At 52.3% G+C, this 13096-nt stretch overlaps 2 protein-coding genes across 7 annotated transcripts; one reads left to right on the top strand and one right to left on the bottom strand.

Moving 5' to 3' along the window:
- Window positions 1-4124: 4124 nt before the first annotated feature.
- Window positions 4125-8474, top strand: Elovl1 (ELOVL fatty acid elongase 1). Of its 5 annotated transcripts, none has more exons than XM_050161360.1 (8): window positions 4125-4275; window positions 6349-6408; window positions 6578-6768; window positions 6930-7010; window positions 7154-7210; window positions 7288-7393; window positions 7478-7614; window positions 7764-8474. In XM_050161360.1, the coding sequence occupies exons 2-8, from the start codon at window positions 6363-6365 to the stop codon at window positions 7983-7985; spliced, it is 840 nt and encodes a 279-aa protein (XP_050017317.1). In that variant the 5' UTR covers window positions 4125-4275; window positions 6349-6362; the 3' UTR covers window positions 7986-8474. The 5 variants fall into 5 exon arrangements, with proteins under 5 accessions (XP_050017317.1, XP_050017322.1, XP_050017319.1 ...); XM_050161362.1 differs by lacking the exon at window positions 4125-4275 and adding an exon at window positions 4303-5753; XM_050161361.1 differs by lacking the exon at window positions 4125-4275 and adding an exon at window positions 4303-5782.
- Window positions 8475-8753: 279 nt separating this feature from the next.
- Window positions 8754-12504, bottom strand: Cdc20 (cell division cycle 20). 2 transcript variants are annotated; one of them, XM_050161359.1, is made up of 11 exons: window positions 12371-12504; window positions 12054-12242; window positions 11803-11951; window positions 11618-11714; window positions 11391-11519; window positions 11093-11289; window positions 10880-10974; window positions 10530-10758; window positions 10241-10366; window positions 9284-9401; window positions 8754-9005 (listed from the first exon to the last, which is right to left on the bottom strand). In XM_050161359.1, exons 2-11 carry the CDS (start codon window positions 12232-12234, stop codon window positions 8827-8829), a joined length of 1500 nt encoding a protein of 499 aa, XP_050017316.1. In that variant the 5' UTR covers window positions 12235-12242; window positions 12371-12504; the 3' UTR covers window positions 8754-8826. The 2 variants fall into 2 exon arrangements, with proteins under 2 accessions (XP_050017316.1, XP_050017315.1); XM_050161358.1 differs by having other exon boundaries at window positions 12357-12493.
- Between the last annotated feature and the right edge of the window lie 592 nt (window positions 12505-13096).

Genomic DNA, 13096 nt, shown 5'->3' with positions numbered 1-13096 from the left:
TCTCTGCTTCTGTCTGGTGCTGTATTATAGAAGTGCCCTTTGTCTTTCACAAGATGGGGTAGGTAGGAGCTTGACAGTTCTCAAGAGGCTGCCTTAGAGAACCCTGAGTCCCCCACAGTCTTCCTCCACTGTTACACTCACTCGTAAACATCTGGTATACCTTTTCCCACTCGGCACTGCCCTTCCTGCTTTTCTGATCCTTCTTGTACTTTTTTCTTTTGTGCCCAAACAGCTTCACTCATGTACTAGAGTTGGTAGAATTCATACAGGCAGTGGCTTTCAGGCTGAACCACAGGGAAAATGTCATTGCTTCTTTTTCCCCTAGAGCAGTGGTTCTCAACCTTCCTAATGCTACCACCCCTTAATACAGTTCCTCGTGCTGTAGTTACCCCCAAACATACAACGATTTTGTTGCTGCTTCATAACTGTAATTTTGCTGCTGTTATGAATTGTAGTGTAAATATTTGCTATGCGACCCCCAAAAGGGTCCTGACCCACAGGTTGAGAACCGCTGCTTTAGGTAAAGAGGACAGAGAACATTTCCTTCAAGAGCAGTGAGTAAAGGGTGAGTCTGTCAGGGTGGGACTGAGAATGAAGCTGCCATTTCACTTCCCAGGCGTCAGACAGGCTCCTTTAAGGGAAGGGATTGTAGCTATCGGACCGGGCAGTCTTCCCCACTTCCCTGGGATTTCATTCTCATCTATCTTGTGGGCTCAGATCTTCCAGTGTGTCAGCCTGCTCTGGTTTGGTTTCCCTCTCACCTCCAAGACCTTCCATGAAGCTTCCCTGCAGATCCCAACCTGTCCCACAGAGGTCCACTCTCCTAACCTAAGTTCACTGGAGCTCATATGTACCTGCAGTCTCAGCACGCGGGGAGCCGAGGCAGAACTAGAGAATCCCAGGCTAGCCTGGGCTACAAAGTAAGGGCTTACCTTTAAAGGGCAGTGGGGAAGCATTAGGAAGATGTCCCAGACAGTAAAGTGCTTGCCACCCAAACAGGACTTGAGTTTAATTCCTAGCACCAATGCGAAAGATTGGTGTTACTCTACACACGCTCACAGACACCTTTATAAAAGAAACAAAGTAAAACAAAACCCCTAAACCTGACTCTGATGAAGAAGGCCACCATGCACGGTCTCCAGGGTAGGGTCCTCTGTGCCCAGGAAGCCTGCTCAATGCCTGCCATCAGTACCGTTTCCTATTACTGACGCTCATGCTCACTGAATGCCTTCCTCACCCTCGGCTGAAGAGAATCGTGTCCTCCTTTGTGAAACTCTCTTAATTCCATCCCAACCTACTGACAGACTTCATGTCTACACATTCAGTCTGTGAGGTGTTTTTCTTAGCCAAAGGCCAGTCTGTGTGTGTGTGTGTTCCTGGTGGGTCCCATTGTTTCTTTCCATACAGCCTATAAACAAATTCCAGCCCTTTCCTATTAAAAACAACCATTGGCATCAATTTAGAAGTGAGAGGCAGGCACTGAGTCTGAAAGCTCCCCCAGGTGATTCCTGTGTGCATCCAGAGCCAAAAATTATAAATAGAGGCTGGGGATGGCCACACATGCCTGTGATTGTAGCACTGAGGAGACAGATTGGGGCAGGAGGACCTGGCATCTGAGATCCTGTCTCAAAATGTGCGTGCACACACACGGGGGTGGTGGTGGTGGTGTAGGAGAGGCTAGGGGTGCTCTCTGAGCTGGAGCTCTACTAAGCTACTAAGAGTTTCCAACACCTGCCACATGGTTTGCTTCTAGGCCATTGCATGCTTCTCTGTCTCAAAGGCCCTCTCTGACTGTGAGAAACTGTTCCTGAGTGCTCAACTCAGGTGTCCTTCCCGAGAAGCCTCTAAGAACTAACCCCCACCTTTGATGGAGGTCCCCACTTCCCAGAGCGTTTATAAGCTGCTGGGTCTCTCTTTTGGAAGGGTCACATGCTACTCTGTGTTGTTCACTTGTGCGTATGTCTGCTCTCCTAGGCTGGGGCTTTGCCAGAGTTCGTTATGAGCAGTTTCTAGTGTGCTTTCCTAATGGAGATGGAGCCCCAGATCTCTTAGTAGGGCTTTCAGAGAAGCACATTGTTTAGAAAAGATTTGTTAAAGGAGTACTCATTAATTCACATGCAAACATGTTGGTGAAGCAGAATGCTGAGCACTGTACATGAGTTCATCTCCTTTAACCTTTGCAGTGATTCCAAAAGCTAGGTACTATTTGTTCCCATTTTTAAGAGATTCCACAGTATATACATGATCTCACACATACTAACTGGGCATTTCAACTCAGAACTTCAGAGACAGGTGTGGCCTCAAAGCTGTTTGAGTGCACATGAAAGATATCAGGACCTCAGTAAGCGTTAGTTAGCTCAATACTGCTCTCAAGGGAAATAGAAAGATGTGAGTTCTTACTGTTCTCCCCACTTGGCTCTGGGTCTCTTACTTTCTCCCTCTTCCTTCCATTGTCCTCTTCATTCTAACATCTAATCAACACACTTGGTGTAGGGGCAACTGAATGACAGGCAGTGGGCCTAGTTATGGAGAAAGAGATATGACTAAAAGATGGGCTTCTCCCGCTGGAGAAGGGAGTTGGGAGAGACACAGAAAATCGCATGAAAGTAAGCCAGAGGCAGGATCTGCCTGGAGATCTGACTTCAGCTTGTGCTGAGCCAAGAGAAAGGCTTGAGAGTTGGAGGCAGTCCCATAGATCAATATATGTTTGTCTGTGAATTTGCGAGCATTCATTTAACAAGTCTTTCCTAAGCATACAGGCAGAGCATCATTCTGAATGCTCTACTGGGAGCTTTCGGATAAGCAGCCATCATGGATGCCCACTGGAAAGATGCCGGCCATTCATGAGGGCTGAAGCCCAGGCTGTGGCTTGAGAATGACATAGATAGGCAGAGTGAGAAGACCAGAGAGGCCAGGGGTTTAGGGGACAGTGCTGAGGAGACTGGATTTAGAATTCTTTGCTGTTTCTTGTTAAGAGTAGGTTCTAACAGGTAATCTACAGTGTGCTCAGAACTGTACCCTGGTTTTCACCTCTTACCAAGCTCTAAGATGCCCAGGCCTGGGTAGCTCCAGCCGCCAGTTATCTGCCACTGCCTCTTCTGGGTTCCCCAGCTCACTAGTTACACACAGCATCCAGGTGTCCAGGCTGTGATTGGATCATTCTAGGCCAAAGAGAAAGCGATTTCATATCACTGAAACCTGGTCTAATAGTTTGGGCTACGGAGGGGGCGCGGGGGGGGGGGGCACACGTAGTGTTGAACTGACAGCTGAGTAGAAACCCCATGCCTGTCCTTCCCAGTCTCATCAGTTTCCTCTTCAGGTCCAGGTTTTCTCTCACCTGATCTCTCTCTAGTACCTTGTACCTGAACTGTAAATTGTGTAAGTGACAGGACCAGAACTTAATGTGGTTTTGCATTGTAGATGGCCGGTAAATGTCTGATGAATGAGATGAGCTGCCTCAAAATCTTGTTTTCTTTTACTTCTAGAATAAAAGTCAGCCTCATTTGGCCTCTGAGATCTACTACATTGAACCACAGCCAATTTCACTTGCCTTCTCCCCTACCCCCACTCACTACCTTGAAGGCTAGTTTAGACAATGATTCACAGTTTTTGCCTGGGGCCACTTGTATTCTCCCGTCTCCATTCCAGGAAATCCTCTCCGTGGCTCCTTAAGCTAGGACTCATCCAAGTTTATAGGTTCTGAGAGGTACGGTGGTGGCAAGCTGCTGCCTCCCGTTGAGGCCTCCCGCCACCCCAATCAGCCCTTAGCAGGCACAACTGGCCCTCCTCTGCCCCTGCTGGAGAACACTTGAGGGAATGGTTGAACCCTGGAATTTCCCCGGCGTCTTAAGGCGTGCCTGTCGCAGAGAGCAGATGAGTGGTCCTCACGCTGGACTGGACAGAGGTCCGCGAATGAGACCATGCAGGCTGCACGTCAAGAAGGAGCTGGGTGCAGGCCAAGCCACAGTCATCAGCGGGGCAGGCTGAGAGATGCGAAGGAAGGGGTGGAGAGCTGGGGCTGGGTGTGCTTCCTGCCCGGGGATCTGGCGACCCGCCCCTACTCCCGCCCTGGCGACCAGGCGGGTGCTGGACGGCCCCTCCTGCCTCGGCCAGCCGCCCAATCAGCAGGCGCCCCCCGCCCGGCCCGCCCCCTCCCCCTCTGGTGACAGAAAGTCGGCCCAGCAGATGAGGAAGTGGCCGGCAGGCGGCCCTTGGGACTACTCTCCGGCCCTGATCCCTCCGAACCCTCCACTGCTGCCCGCCTGGTTCCCACTGGTGAGTGTGGACCTTCCATGGCTCCCCACGTGCCAGCGCCCCCTGCCTGGCTGGCCAGGCTAGCCCTGCCCTGCCGCCTGCCCTGCCCAGGCTGTGGGCGAGGCTGTTCTTGGGGCGAGTGGGTGGGAGGTCCCAGCTACTGGGGCTGGACCAGCCCAGCATGCTCCCTCCCCCGACACCTTGGCCCCTGACCCCCATTTGCTCACACCTAGTTCTTTTCCAGCACCTCCTGGCCTTGCCCACTCTTGTCTCCTCGTCTCCCTTCCCCTTCCCTTCGCCGGTGCCCTTTTTCACTTCCATCCATTTTAAAGGAACTGACCGTGTTCCACCGTACACACCCGGGTTTCCCTCAAGCTTAGGGAGAGATCCTTCGCAGAAGTCTGACCCCCTGCTGTCCACTACCGGTGTGTGTGGTGTTGAGTGGGGAGTGAATGGAAGGAGGTGGTTGAGGGAGATAAGGAGCTGGCAAGCTCACATGTGTCAGAGAGGAACCGTGTGTGAGAGCACATGGGCTAGGCCCCACTCCAACATAAGCCAACAACCAAAGTGTGACTGTGTGTGAAGAAATGATCAGTGTCGCTCACCAAGAGCCCTGTGTGGAGGAGGGAGGTGGGAGTGAGGCCATGTTCCCTCACCTCTCCATGTGTGAGGGCCACTCTGTGAATGCAGTCCCTGCCAGGTGTAAGATTTAGGAGTCCAGTGGGGATGCCTGTTTTGGTGGTGTGGTCAGCAAGATTTGCATGGCTGTATGTGGATGTGTGCTAGCCCCTGGTAGAGGGTGTATGTCTCGGGGTCTGAGGCTAGTGTGTATAAGCGTGAGAGTGCAGATGGGAACGGTAGAATTGAGCCCTGAGAAAGGACAGTGATGGAGGGCACCTGGAGCACTTAGGTTGTTGGGCAATCGCCTGATCCCTATGGGACAGAGTCCTGGGCTTTCCTGGGTCTAGGCTAGTAGGTTTTGAATCCCTCCCTGTAAGCCTTCTTCCGACATTCCTTCCAACTTTGAGGAGGAGGGGCCTAGCCCACGAGGAACCCTCCCAAAGGAGGGAAGATTCCTGAGATCTCCCCCACTCTCCCACCTCCTCACATACCACTGGTGTCCTTGCCCCTCCCTGGAAGGGAAGGGTGATGCCCATTCTGAAGTAGTACAAACTGAGAATTTGTGCTGGCTTGGGAGAGAATACTGGGTGTGTATTTTTAGCAATCTTCTGACCAGAGCTTATCTGGCTGGTCTAAGGTGGCGAGTTTGGAGCCTTGGTTTTCTCAATTCTGGTGGGTCCTGCTCCTCTAGGCATTGACCTGTGGCCTGGACCCACCCTCCACCCCATGCCCATTGTAGCGGGGGCGGGCAGAGGGCGGGGCTGCTGCAAGATCTAGTCAGACAGGTGGAGCCGCCAGGGCAGGAGTCTCAAAGAGCCAGGCTCCAGGAGTGGAAGAGAGAGGGGAGCTTGCGGGTGAGAAGAGGAGAGAGACTGAAGGTGAGCCTGGGAAGCAGCCGCGGCCGGAGGTGAGGGGCCTCTGAAGACAGAGGTTTGTTCAGATACTGGGGTAGAAAGACCATGGAGGTGGGAGTCCTGGCAAGGGACTCTCGGGAAGGAACCAGAAGGACTTTACTTGAGAGAAAGGGGAGTAAAAGAGAGGCTGGAGGGGGGAATAGCTGGAGGAAGGATGATGGAGGGCTTACCTCACTGCCGGGGAGATGAGACTGAAGGGTGAGGAGGGAAGATGGACTGTGCTGTGAGGATGAAGACTCCAGGAGACCGGCCTCAGAGGAAGGGAGGGAGGCCAGGAAGGAAAACTCAGGAGTAGAGAGAGAGGAGGGAAGGTGTGGAGAGGAAGGATGGGACAGCTCTACAGGCAGGCAGGGTGCTTGGGGAGCAGAATGGCCTTTTCTCCCACTATATCTCCGCTCGCCATGGCTGGGATTAAACTCGGGGCCCTGGCGTGCTAGGAAAGTGCTGTACACTGAACTCTAGTTGCAGCGAAGCAGGCTGTCTTGTGTCTGTGGACCAAGAGTAGGACGGGGGGCATGCAGTGATCCCTATCTGATGCCCACTCTCCATCCCTCCTCAGAGTCCTTAGCCAGGATGGAGACTGTTATGAACTGGTATCAGGACTGGGTGAAGCTTACAGGTAAGCTGGTGTCCATAGCCACGCCTTCCCTGGGACCCCAGGATCTAGGCTGATATCCTAATGAAGTCCTTATGAACTATTTCATCCTTTTGTGACCTGATCTCATGACTAGACCTAGAAAGGTATCTTGAACCCTGTGACCCTAACTCCTTTGACCTCCTATTCACAGATCCCCGGATCCAGAAATACCCTCTGATGGGGTCCCCTTTGCTAATAACATCCATCCTTCTGACCTATGTATATTTCGTCCTCTCACTTGGGCCTCGAATCATGGCTAATCGGAAGCCCTTCCAACTTCGTGGCTTCATGGTTGTCTACAACTTCTCACTGGTGATATTCTCCCTCTACATTGTCTATGAGGTAGGCTGGAATGCCTGGGCTGTAGTTCTGTCTGCAGGGTAAGGGTTAGGGCATAGGGCATGGGCCAGTGCATGGCATGTCTACCTTCCAGAGGTTCATTTGGTGAAGGGGAGGAGTTACAGGGAGAGAGGAACTCTGGTCTAATTCTTATTCTTTCCTAGTTCCTAATGTCTGGTTGGCTGACTACATACACCTGGCGCTGTGACCCTGTAGACTTTTCCAATAGCCCTGAGGCACTTCGGGTAAGTAGAGCCTTAGGTAGGAAGTCATAAGCAACCTTATAGATAAAAGGAGCTCTCAAAGAAGTCCTGTGTGTGGCTGTCCAGTAAGCAGAGGCTGTTTAGGTACTGTGTAAAACGCATTAAGACTGATCTAACTGTTACAGATGGTTCGAGTGGCCTGGCTCTTCATGTTTTCCAAGGTCGTTGAGCTGATGGACACAGTGAGTAGCAATGGATATTAGAGCTGGGGGAGAAAGGCAGGCACTGGCACTCAGCCTTTCCTCCACTCTTCTCGCAGGTGATATTTATTCTCCGGAAGAAAGACGGGCAGGTGACCTTCCTCCATGTCTTCCATCATTCCGTGCTTCCCTGGAGCTGGTGGTGGGGGATAAACATTGCTCCAGGTGAGCAGTTGAGGCCACTGGAGAGAAGGGTGGCCACTGGGAGCAGAGGCTCATTTCCTGACTCTTGCTTTCTTTCCATGGTAGGAGGAATGGCCTCTTTCCATGCCATGGTAAACTCCTCCGTACATGTTGTCATGTACCTGTACTATGGATTGTCTGCCCTTGGTCCTGTGGCTCAACCCTACCTTTGGTGGAAAAAACATATGACAGCCATTCAGCTGGTGAGGGGCCTGATGGGCCTAAAACTAAACCCCCAATATTCCTTAGTTCCTTCTTTTACCCAGCCAGTCTCATACCGTCCTTCCCTAAAGCCTTTATTTCTATTCTCCCTCCCAAACCTGTTTTTGACCCTTGTCTTTTTCTATCCCAGATCCAGTTTGTCCTGGTCTCACTGCACATCAGCCAATACTACTTCATACCCAGCTGCAACTACCAGTACCCTCTCATCATCCACCTCATCTGGATATACGGCACCTTCTTCTTCGTGCTCTTCTCCAACTTCTGGTACCACTCTTACACTAAGGGAAAGCGGCTGCCCCGCACAGTCCAGCAAAATGGAACTCCGGCTATCACCAAGGTCAAGGCCAACTGAGAAGCGTGGCCTAGCTATTGCCCACCTAAGTGCCTCAGGACTGCACCTTGGGCAGCATCCACCAGTGTCCTCTCCACCTACACCTATGACCAGGGCTCATGTGGTCAGGACTGAGTAAGGAGGACTGGTTCTCCCCTCCCCACAGCTGGTCTACAGGGACTACTGTTCCCATCCCTTCTCCCAGCCAGCTCCAGGGATGTGGTCTCACTGCTGTCTGCCACCGGAACTGTAGGCTGAAAGGGCTGGACACTTCCCCCTCCCTGCCTTAAACTTGGGAGAGGAACACTCAGGGCTGGCCCCCACCAGGGTCTTGTGGCCTTTCTCCTCACACTGAAGAGGTCAGCAATAATCTGTCACAATGGACTCAGGCTCCTTTCTACTACACATTGAAGCATGAGCTTCTGGGCCAAAGGTCAGGATGGGCAGCAAGCCTGGCAATACAGGCGGTGTACTCATTTGTGTCTTAATTAAAGTGACAGAGGAAACCACTGAGATTGTGTCAATGTATAAATGGAGGTGGGGCATAGCGCACAGAGGGATGGTAGTGCTGGCAGTACCTCTAGCTGAGGAGGGTTGCTGAAGCAGAAAGCTCAGAAGTTCAAGGTTAGCCTAGACCCTGTCTCAAAATATAAATGAAGCTCAGTTGTAAGGTGCTGGGTTCCATCCCCAGTACCACCACCACAACAAAATGTGGCTGAAAGTTCCCACAAGATTTCTAGCTCTGATTAGAGTAGGGGCAGCCCCTAGGAAGGATGCTTGGGACACAAGAAAGGAAGATACAACTTTATTAAAAAATAAAACAACAACAACAATAACAAAAAAAACCAAGAGGCGTCTGTTTTCAGCGGATGCCTTGGTGGATAAGGCTACTTTTGGCTACGCTGGCTTTCTCCCTCTCCCGCCGCAGGGCAGGGTCCAACTCAAAGCAGCGCCACAGCCGCAGAGTCTCATCGGCTGCTGCTGATGCCACTGTGGCCCCATCTGGACTCATGGTGAGACTCAGGACCCGGGCTGTGTGACCTAGGGTCAGAGCAGTGCATTTGAGTATAGACACACTAGTTGTTAGTTGTTAGTCCCCTTGAAATAAAACTTGAATACCATCATCTCACCCTCTTAAATAATTCAGTGGTTTTACTGTATTTACAAGGCCATGCAATGTTCCAACTGGTACCACAGCAATCTAAATCATACTTCCCATCTTCTCCAAAGCCCTTTACTCTTTCCACATTTACCTAGTCTCAACATTTCATACAAATGAAATCATACACTATGTAGCCTGGCTTCCTTTTGCCACCTACCTTTGAGCTCAGCCACCTTGGCCATGGTTGGGTACTTCCAAATAACCAGCTGGTTCTGGGCAAAGCCATGCCCTGAGATGAGCTCCTTATAGTGGGGAGACCAGAGGATGGAACACACCTGTGGAAAAAGAGTTGTTATGGGCATGACACACAGCCCGGGCTACTCAGAATTGAGCCCACTAGTATTAGGAATTCTATAATGCGCTACAGATACAACCGTAATGCTTCACAGTCCTTACTGTAGTTCCATAAGACAAATATCTATTTTATGGAAGATAAATCCACCAGTAGGAAGTTCCATAAATTGTCCCAAAGTAAGTCCAAGTATATGACTTCAGAGCCCACGCCTGCAGGGAAGGCTGAGTGTGAGGGAAATGAACGGGGTTGGCCGGAGTGTTTACAGCAAACGGCAAGAGCCTCGAATGTTCTAATGTATTTGGATCATGTTGTAGGTTGTGGGAGTTCATAGGCTTAAGGACAGTAAGATACCACTCAGACTGAAATAGAGAGGAAAGACTGGAAGAGAAGGAGCCTGGGCATGGTGACGCACACTGGAATGCTGAAACAGGAGGATCACTGTAAGTCTGAGGCTAGGCGGGGCAAAACTCTGTCTCAAAAAAAATAAGTGATGAGGGGACAGATGTGAATGATAGTCCAAGATAAAACAATTCTCTTGAAAGATTCTAGGAGACTCAGATCTCTCAGCAGATCTGCCATTCTGAAGCAGTACAAGAGGAACAATACATTAGGAAGGCAAGGTGAAGTGACGAGCTTAATTCAGGACATAGGGAGAAGGTGATACTTAGAGGACCTAGGGTTGGAGATAAGCCAAACTTAGAAATGGTGACTCAAGAATGAACCGAGTTAGTTCAGAAATTATCAGGTATAGAGTCGGAGTGGAATTGGCTGGAATAGGTTACAACATGAATCACCACTATCGAGCCCCAACAAAACTACCTGGGAATGGGCATCCACAGCACTCAAACAGGCCCCAGAGCAGACATTCCAAATGCGGATGTGTCGGTCACTGGTGCCTCCTCCAGTCGCCAGAATATTGGACTGCCAGGGACACCACGCAACAGCCTAGGTAGGATGGACAAAGGCTGGGTCAGGTCAATGGAGAGGCAGTAGAGCTGGTCAAGAAGGTCTAAGTGTCCCAGCCTAACCCCACCACGTCATCTCTCTTTAACAGTCTCTAGTTGTTAGCTGAGGGTCCGCAGAGACCTCAGCTCAAATGCTTCCTCACCTTGACAGCACCTTGATGTTGAGTGAAGGTCTGCAGTGGGGCCCAGCCACTTTCTCCAGGACCACTCGGCCACACGTTCACCACGTTATCATTGCCACCGCTTGCCAGATGTCGTCCATCCGGGGCCCAGCGCAGCCCACATACTTCCTGGCTATGGCCACTCAATGTGGCCACATGGTGTTCTGCTACCCGAACATCATGGTGGTGTATGTGGCCAGAGCGTGAACCACTGAAAAGAAAAGAGATTTAGTTCTAAGGCAGCAGAGAATCGAGTCAGAGCCACTTCAGTTCTGGCAAGAAGTAGGCAGAAATCAGACTTCCGCTACAGACGAGCAAAAAACCCCACTGACCTGGACAGAATATAGCTGTTCCAACTTAGAGAGCTTACTCGAGCCGAGTGGCTAGTCATATTCCGAAGCCGTTTCTGCTGCTGCACATCCCATAGCTGCAGAGGCGAAACCACAGGATCAGAGACTGGAGCTGGGCACGAGCATCTTAGCAGTTGAGCTAGCTCTTCCCTAGGGCTGATGACAACAGAGCCACAATGCAGGCACCAGTCTCACCTGCACTTCAGCGTTACTGGTGCCCACGGCCAGGTAGTTGCCCTCTTTGATCCAGGCCACGGAGGAAATGTAGTCCCCAGGCTGTTCCATTTGCAACAGCTGCAGGATGTCACCGGTGCCAGCGTTCCATAAGTACACACTGTTGTCCAGTGCCACAGCCAGGACATTTCCAGAGCTCCAATCCACGAGGTTCAGGTCTGCCAGAGGCAGAAAGAATGGAACATGAGGTCCTCTGTTGGACTGGTCCATCCCTAGGCCATCTTTCTCCATCCACAGACAAAAACAATGATGCACTTACAGTAGTCATTTCGGATTTCAGGGGCATCGAGTATCCTGTCTGGCAGGGAAGGAATGTATCGGCAAGTCTTCCGGCTGGAGCCAGGCGTGGCTTTCTGGCTGTAGAGGACTTTCAGTCTGTTCTGGTAGCCTGTGGCAACAGAGTGAGTCTAGACCTTCAAACTGATACCACCCTTGCCTGCGTGGAAAAGCAGGCACATGTCTCCCTTAGGAGGGACTGGGACCAACCTTCCGGGGCATTCTGAGGTTTCCCACTGAGTCTGAGGATCTTGGCTTCCTCCACATCAAAACCGTTCAGGTTCAGGGCCCAGGCTTTCTGATGCTCCTGGCAGAGATAGGTGGCAGTGAGGCATACCGCTATCATCCAAGGGACACATAAGGTCTCATGCCTCACGACCCCTGTGCAATCATACCTTCTTGGTGGGCGTCTCCCCGTCTTCGGGCTGGTTCTCCTTGCTCAAGAGAAAGCTGGCCACCTCCATTTGGGAAGCACTGCGATGGGGGATATAGCGGTCACCTCCAGGTTTGCTAGGGGTGGTCTGAACCTTGGAATTCGATTTGCCTGGGACAGGGAGAGAGAAGACAGTCTGTCGAGGCCCCTGGAGGGAGCTCGAAGGCCGATTCTCAGCCATTGCATCTCTTCCTCCCCCGGCTCCCAACTCACCAGGAGTCCGGCCCGGGGTCCGGCCGGCGCTGTGAGATCTGTTGGCGGCGCGCATGGGCGAGGGCGCTGGGCCTTTGGTTTCCTTCGCTTTGCGCTGCCAGCGCGCAACAGGTGCATTAGGGATAGGCGCGTCCAATTGAAGCAGAGAGTGCAAGTCGCTCTCGAACACAAACTGCGCCATGGCAGCGTCTACGGGAGCGAGAGGCGACCAAGCTCGGGACCGTGCCGGGGTTTCTGGGCTCCGCCAGCCACAGGTCCCACCAGACCGGCACCTCCCCGTACGCTGCCTTCCCAGGCACTAACCCCCAGGTCCTCACAGTCAGTCCGTGCGTCCACAGAACGCGTTCTTTCCCGACCAGCTAAAGGCACGCCGGGCAGTTGTGCTTAAACTCTCCGCTGCGAGCACTCATTGGCTCCTTCAAAACCCAACCGTCTTAACCGTCGCCCTTGCCCATTGGTCGCTGCCCTGGAAAGGGGCGAGTCTTCCGGGAACGATTCTCAGATCTCACGAGAGTGTGGCTGCTTAGCTTGCTGGAGAAATCCCGAACCCACCTCCCGGAGCCTGAGTCCTAGCCCGGAGCGGAGTGCGGTGGGCGGGGCTTGCGCTGCCTGTTGGCTCTCGGCAGCCGCCCACCGCTTGCCGTCTCTCCGGGTAGGACCGGGCGAGCAGTTGGTGGGGATCTGAGAGTCTGAGAACGGTCGCGCCGAAGCCTGGGTGTGGGTGGTAGAGGTTATATGCACAAGGGTAAACGCGATCCCAAGGAGCCGAGTGGTTAGAGACCTTGGGCAGGTGGCAGCCTGTATGGGGAGGGCAGGAGCTTGTTGGCATGCAGCCGGCTAGCCAAAAACCCTGCTAGGAGGAGATATGTGTGCGTGTGTGATGCTTAACAAAGTGAGACAGAGCCGGGCGGTGGTGGCGCACACCTTTAATCCCAGCACTCGGGAGGCAGAGGCAGGCGGATCTCTGGGAGTTCGAGGCCAGCCTGGTCTACAAGAGCTAGTTCCAGGACAGGCACCAAAGCTACGGAGAAACCCTGTCTTGT

Source organism: Alexandromys fortis, unplaced genomic scaffold, assembly GCF_014885135.2.
Source record: "Alexandromys fortis isolate MF-2015 unplaced genomic scaffold, M_Fortis_MF-2015_v1.1 scaffold_122, whole genome shotgun sequence".
NCBI lineage: Eukaryota > Metazoa > Chordata > Mammalia > Rodentia > Cricetidae > Alexandromys > Alexandromys fortis.
The sequence above is the reverse complement of the archived record's forward strand: the minus strand, read 5'-3'. Positions and strand labels throughout refer to the sequence as shown.

Excerpts from the sequence above, each read along its gene's own strand:
- Elovl1 (XM_050161360.1), top strand. The coding sequence starts at position 6,363 with ATGGAGACTGTTATGAACTGGTATCAGGACTGGGTGAAGCTTACAG. Across the intron at positions 7,011-7,153 it reads ATAGCCCTGAGGCACTTCGG|ATGGTTCGAGTGGCCTGGCT; the intron begins GTAAGTAGAGCC and ends TAACTGTTACAG. Across the intron at positions 7,615-7,763 it reads ATATGACAGCCATTCAGCTG|ATCCAGTTTGTCCTGGTCTC; the intron begins GTGAGGGGCCTG and ends TTTCTATCCCAG.
- Cdc20 (XM_050161359.1), bottom strand. The coding sequence starts at position 12,234 with ATGGCGCAGTTTGTGTTCGAGAGCGACTTGCACTCTCTGCTTCAATTG. Across the intron at positions 10,975-11,092 it reads CCAGTAACGCTGAAGTGCAG|CTATGGGATGTGCAGCAGCA; the intron begins GTGAGACTGGTG and ends TCGCCTCTGCAG. Across the intron at positions 10,759-10,879 it reads AACAGCTATATTCTGTCCAG|TGGTTCACGCTCTGGCCACA; the intron begins GTCAGTGGGGTT and ends TTTTCTTTTCAG.